At 42.6% G+C, this 6,671-nt stretch overlaps 1 protein-coding gene across 1 annotated transcript; it reads left to right on the forward strand.

Annotated features, from left to right (window-relative positions):
* The first annotated feature begins 2,332 nt into the window (after nt 1-2,332).
* On the forward strand, nt 2,333-3,841 carry LOC308248043 (ribonuclease K3-like). The gene is made up of 2 exons (XM_080667974.1): nt 2,333-2,448; nt 3,063-3,841. The coding sequence occupies exon 2, from the start codon at nt 3,068-3,070 to the stop codon at nt 3,530-3,532; it is 465 nt and encodes a 154-aa protein (XP_080524100.1). The 5' UTR covers nt 2,333-2,448; nt 3,063-3,067; the 3' UTR covers nt 3,533-3,841.
* Nucleotides 3,842-6,671: the final 2,830 nt, after the last annotated feature.

Consider the following 6,671-nt stretch of genomic DNA (forward strand, 5'->3'; position numbering starts at 1 on the left):
AGCAATTGATTTTCGTATATTAACCTTGTCTCCTGCAACTTTGTTATAAACAGACAACATTTTTTATCTTGTAGATAATCAAAGTCATCAAAAGCATTATGATCCCTAGCCAGTTTGGCTCAGTGGATAGAGCATTAGCCCGAGGACGGAAGGGTCTGAAGGGTCTCAGGATGCATTCGTGAGGCAACCAATTGATGTGTCTCTCTCATGTCAATCTCTCTCTCTCCCTCTCTCTCTGTCTCCCTCTCCCTTCCACTCTCTCTAAAAATAAATGGAAAAATATCCTTGGGTGATGATTAACAACAACAATAAAAAAGTATTAGGCAAGAGTATTCCACTATTATACTTATGCTGAAGGGACTAATCTGCAAGTAATATGTAGAATGGATTGTGTGAACGAAAGGGCCACATGTTAACCTGACAAGCTAAGGGAAGGGCTGCATGGCAGGCTTGCAAACTCTAAAATCTAAAGTAACCACAAGGATGGCCTGAAATTAAACTAACTAAAAGCAGTTATGGTGGGTAGTCACTTCCTAGGCCAGTATCTTCCCCGACAAGGTCAACCTTTATCTTAACTGAACCTATGTTTCTCTTTGCATCTACGATAACACATTGAAATGTCAGAATAACTTGTAACTTCCCTTTTCTCTGGACCCCTCAGGGCACAACCAAATGCCCTGGTTTCCAGGACAGATACTGTTGCAGAATTTACCAGGTGACCAAAAAACACACAACAGGTACTCAGAAGATTCAGGAAAAACCCTTTATTTGCAGATGTACTAGTACGGTGACTCAGGGGAATCCATTTCCAAAGCCTGAGTGATGAATATGGACGAAACCTTCCCTTTATACCCTTAGTTTCTTTGTTTCCCAAATATGGATCAGGCTTCCAGACTTTTCACAGGCTTTGCACACACACACACACACACACACACACACACACACACACACACCACAGTGAGATGGGATGGGGGAAGTGAGTTTACACTCAGAGGCTTGGCCTGTCTGGTGCCAGCACTACTAACCCCCTCCGGAGGTTGTAAATGGTTCATGGTTTATGGCCTCTGTAAAATGGGACCGTTCCAGGAAACAGGTTCTGCAAGGCAGGACAGGCACCATAGATAAGAATGGAGTTAATTATCTGTTAGCAAGGGTTTGTGTTAGAATGCAGGTTACTGGCACAGATTCAGATAGCTAGCCCCCACAAATGTCTTATTTTCCCTTTCAATATCACAAATTCCTTCATTTTTATTGTTGTCATCTTAATTGTTGACTGTTAACCACCTAAGTGATGTGTCTATCATTTCACTTTTTATCCAATCCCCCCCTCTACTTTGCTTACTCAGCCTCCTTAATCTATCACCAATGGATTTCATGTAACCCACTTACATCTCCTCCTTTAATGTAAAGTATAAAACAAGGTGAAAAAACACCATTCCCTGGAGCATTATCCCAATTCGTTGAGATTCTGCTTCCTGGCAATTGTCGACAGTTTGGCTCAAATAAACTCACGAAAACTCTTTACAGGTTTGAATGTTTTTACATTAACAGTTGGAAGGAAAAGAGGCTAGAGGTAGGGAGTCCATGTAGGAGGCTTTCTTGTGAGCCCTCCATGAGACAACAAGATTCTGAATACGGGTATTGCAGCACCAATGGGAAGGTAAGAATGGATTAAATAGGCAATTACCCCAAATTTCCCCTTTTCTTCATGTGTATGGGTCTCTTCACACAGTTTCCTCCTGGGGATGCCCTTACCATCCTCTTCACCTAACTTCTAATTAATGATCAAAACTCAGCTCAGGTGTTGGGCCCTCCAATGATCCCTCCTCTCTGCTGTCTCCTCACACTCCCCTGTCATTTCCTCTATTAGAGCTGTCAGTGATGTTTATATTTATTAATGTATAATGTATTTGTCTGTTCACCAGTCTCTTTCATTAGAACATAAAATCTGAATAGCCCAGTATCTGTTCTAATAAATGTCCACATAAATGAATAATTTATTCAAGTCTGTTGTTGGAACTTACAACATTACCAAGTATGTGGCAGCTATTATATCAGATTTACTTGGTATATTTTCTCTTAAGAAACTGAAACCATAGAACTTTAAAACACTGAAGCTTCAGATCAGGAAGGAAGCACGCAACCCACATCAGGAAGTGATCAGTTCCTCAAAACTGAGTTTTGAGTCACACTGTTTCTTTAAGTAAGCTTACTCTTCCTGTGCCTCTGGTGATATTGATAGGCGAGTTTGAAGGTCTACGTATCTCATCCGTATTGCACACAAGAAGTTTATCTTCCAAGCCCTCCTCTTTCTTAAGGGCTAAGAACTTTCCCTTGAGAAGGCAGACAGCTCTGGAATGCCTGGGGAAGAAACAGCCTACAAAAGCCTGTGAACCTGGGACTAACTACTGTTTCTGTTTCCAGTGGGAGCACCAAGGCGGAAAGCTGGTAAGAGAAGCCTCAGGGCTGGGCAGACTAGGACAGTGAAGATGGCTGGCAGGTCCAAGTCAAATAGATAGAGGATAAATATTTCAGGCAGGAAGGGGGAAGAGTCGAGGTTTCTGACATGGGGGCCGTCAAACCCATGAGCATAGGACAGAGAAGAATTAGATCTGGCCAATAAGAGGAAAGGTCTTCTTCAAATTCCTCCTCACAGGGCTTCAGGCTCATCAGAGAATTGTGTAAGACTCAAGTGAGAAAGAAGATGGTTAGAAGAAAAAAAAAACTATGAAATCTCAAAAGCACAATAAAAATCTAAATGGTTATAAATAACGATTTTACTCATATTGCTTACTAGAGGCCTGGTGCACGAAATTTGTGCACTGGGGTGGAGGGTCCCTCAGCCAAGCCTGGCCCCTCTCACAGTCCAGGAGCCCTCAGGGGATGTGTGTGTCTGCTGGGGTGGGGGCCGCACCGGTCATGACTGTTAAGGCTTGGAGCTGGTCATGACTGTAAAGGCGTCCCGGACAATATTGCATATTACATAGATAGATAGATAGATAGATAGATAGATAGATAGATAGATAGATACTACTACTGTTATCTTCCCTCTTCCTACACAGAAAAGATGGTGCTAGATCTCCTGGGACGCTTTCCTCCCCTCCTATTGCTGCTGGGACTGTGGGGACCAGTGTATCCACTTTATGCTTTGCCTAAGAATCTCACCAAGGCTCAGTGGTTTGAAATTCAGCATATACAACCAAGCCCTCTCCAATGCAACAAGGCAATGCATGGTGTCAATAATTATACTCAGCACTGTAAGCCTCAAAACACCTTTCTGCATGACTCCTTCCAGAATGTGGCTGCTACCTGTAAGCTGCCCAAGACTATCTGCAAGAATGGCCAGAACAATTGCCACCAGAGCCCAAAGCCTGTTAACCTCACTAACTGCAATCTCACTGGAGGGAAGTTTCCTAACTGCCGCTACAAAGATGCTGCCCAGTACAAGTTCTACATTATTGCCTGTGACCCCCCTCAGAAGAGAGACCCTCCCTATCATTTGGTTCCTGTACACTTTGATAAGGTTGTTTAAAGTTTTTACCATTTTGCCTCTCACTTGGTACAGGTCCCTTTATGCTCTCCTGCCTTCTCTTTTATTGATTCCCTGGTTCCCATAGAAGAAAAAAAGGAGGTATTGGGAGAATTAAAGTGTCAAGGACACCAGACCAGAGTTGGGACAAAAAGAAATTATGATTCTTTCCTGCTTTGGAGCTCTGTGTGTTTCAAAGGAAGACAATAAGGAAGAGGGCAAAGAACTGTCCAGACCTCCCTATTTTTTAACCTGGGAACTTCTGTCAAGCTTTGTTACACTGCATTAACAACAATAAAACCACTTTCTGCTGTATTCTAATGAGTGTGAGAATGAGTGAGAACTCTTCTGTTACCAGAAGAGGACTGACACCAACGTGGGTCTGTCCCAGCACCCTTTGGAAATAGGCACTACTAGGTGTCACGGGAAAAGAATTTCAGTAAACTCACAAAGGAGGAGTTTAGCGATAGTGGCAAGATTTATTTATTTATTTATTTATTTATTTATATCTTTATTGTTGAAAGTATTATAGATGTCCCGTTTGTTTCCCATTGACCCCCTCGACCCCGCACCCACCCCCCAAGGCCTTCACTACTCAATGTCTGTGTCCATGAGCTATGCATATCTACATATATCAAAGCCTAATATGCAAAGTGTCCCCTCAGGAGTTTGACTGTTCACGAGTTCAATCACTTACTATGACATGCACTGACCACCAGGGGGTGGTGTGGAATGAAAAAAGGCCCCAGCCAGCAGCCAGTGAAGGGAGGCTCCGGCCAGCAGCTGGCAGCCACTAAGGACCTACTTGTGCACACATTTTGTGACTGGGCCTGTAGTATGCAGATAAATTCCCAGGTGAATCACTCCCCACCATTACCCCAACCCCCACCTTTCCTCTGAAATTCATCAGTCTGTTCCATGCTCTATGTCTCTGGATCCATTTTGTTCATCAGTATATTTTGTTCATTAGATCAGTGGCAAGATTTATTACAGTGACAAGTAACAAGTGACAGTAAGCTTTCGGAGAGGCAGAGAGAGCAGGCAGGCTATAGGGGAGTGGCTGCGTGGACTCAGAAAAGGAAGTTACAGAGGCAAGAGGAGCATCCTCTGTTCTGTTTGCTGCTCCCCAGATTACAAGTTTCGCCGGGACGCTTAGAGTTTTGGAGAAAAGAAGGCAAAAGTTACATGCCCAAGAGAAGGAAGGACAGGGGCGTGCTCCAAGGAGGACATGCCTGTCTTCTTTGCCTAGTTCCCATATATTCCCTTGGGTTTGGGAAAGCTCAGGCTTTCTTTTGGACCACCCAACCCCTTTCCCTGCTTTTCCAGGCTGTGTTTGTGCCCTCCCCCTATCCACTGTCTTTTTTGGATTCTCTGAGGCCTGTGCCCTTCCTCAATCCAATCCTTTTCCTAGACTTTCCCAGGCTAGTGCCCTTCCCTTGTATGGTCACCATTTTGGCTCCTACTATACATGCCTCACAGTTCTGCTTCATCACTTGGCTTCTACTGGACATGCACTATGTAAAAGGATTCCCCCTTGCTGCTTGCTCCCCCCCCCCACCCCCCCCCCCCCTTGCCCCCTATTAATCCAGTAAAATTATGCCAGTTACCCTTTGGGGTGACTCAAAAGCTATCTTTCCTGCCTGGTCAACTAGGCAGGATGTTTTGCTCTGTTTTGGCAGAACAATGCCAATTACTCCCCAGGGTGACTGTTCCATTCATCCGCTCCTCTTTTGTTATTATCTAACTAACTGCATGCTCTAATACTTTCACACCATTGTCAGCCTAGAGAGAGCTAAGCTTGCACTTGCCAGTTTTCCAAGGAGAACAATGTTCGCTCTAGGTCAAGCATGTCAAACTCAAAAGCTAACACAGGACAAATAAACAAGGTTTAAGTTTATGTGGGCCACAAAAGAACAAAAGCTTCAATTTTCATAGAAATGTAGGTTTATTTCGATAGAGACGTGCTGAATACAAAGGGCTGAAATAAATGAGTAATTGTTAACATAAAATAATAGAACATTTTAATAAAAATTAATATTTTTCTTGAACATTAACTTACCAGACACTGAATAACTGCACAAATTAATAAGCATAACGCAAATAAACCTATTTTTTCTTGTTCTCTGAAAGTGAAATATTTCCTGTTGTGCACACCAAACAAGTCAGTCCAAGACTAATGACGCAGCATTCGGCTGCTAAAATATTCACTGCTAGTATTAGTGGAGAGAAATGGTGCGTCCGCGTGGTAAGGCGTGTAAGGGAAATGAACACAACACGATGATAGTAATTAGTCATTAGTGAAGGTTGTAGTTCGTTATTAATAATTATGTATAACAGGATATTGTAAAAATTAAGTTATGAAATTTTTATTAAAATGTTTCTTACATACTGTTACATTGGCTGGGCCACAAAAATATTTGTTGTGGGCTGCATGCAGCTCGTGGGCCACAAGTTTGACATGCTTGCTCTAGGTGTAGGAGAGGAAAATAATTTTTTTCTCTATTCTTCTAGGTTCTTGGCTGAGAATGCTCTGTAATAAAAAGACAGATTAATAAGAGGAAACAATTTTAATTACATAGGTACATATGTGAGCCCCACAAAAATATGGGACTCAGAAGGTGGCAGAGGATTGAGCCTTATACACCATCCTGAGCTAAGAAACTGGGTAGGGGTCTGGGACTTCACAGGAAGGTGAGAAGAGTAAATGTATGGTAGACAAAGGTTGCTGTGTGATATAGATAAGTCTCCCAAATGAAAAAGGAATCTCCGGTAACAGCTTTTTCCTGGAACAGATCCCCGCTTTTTTATGTAAATTTCCCTTATAAAAGGGTACCTTCCACTCTGTTTTCAGAGCTTCTTCTGTGTGTGTAGTTCCTCAAAGCAATAAACTAAAAATAATTTTTATTTCAAAGAGGCATATTTTGGGGTGGCATACTCTGCTCCCTTTCACAGGTGATTTTCACAGAGGGAGTTTCAGTTTCTTTGTCAACCTCTAGAGTTATTGGGCAATAACCCCGGTGGTTAAAAGGATAATATAATTCAAAGTGCTTTGTAGAGTGGTCAGTCTTTGAGTGGCACCCGAAGACAATGCATATTGGAAAGGCCAAATATTGAAGTAGTTACAAGTCTGTCAATTACCAGT

Source organism: Plecotus auritus (assembly GCF_963455305.1).
Source record: "Plecotus auritus genome assembly, chromosome: 1".
NCBI lineage: Eukaryota > Metazoa > Chordata > Mammalia > Chiroptera > Vespertilionidae > Plecotus > Plecotus auritus.

Excerpts from the sequence above, each read along its gene's own strand:
- LOC308248043 (XM_080667974.1), top strand. The coding sequence starts at position 3,068 with ATGGTGCTAGATCTCCTGGGACGCTTTCCTCCCCTCCTATTGCTGCTG.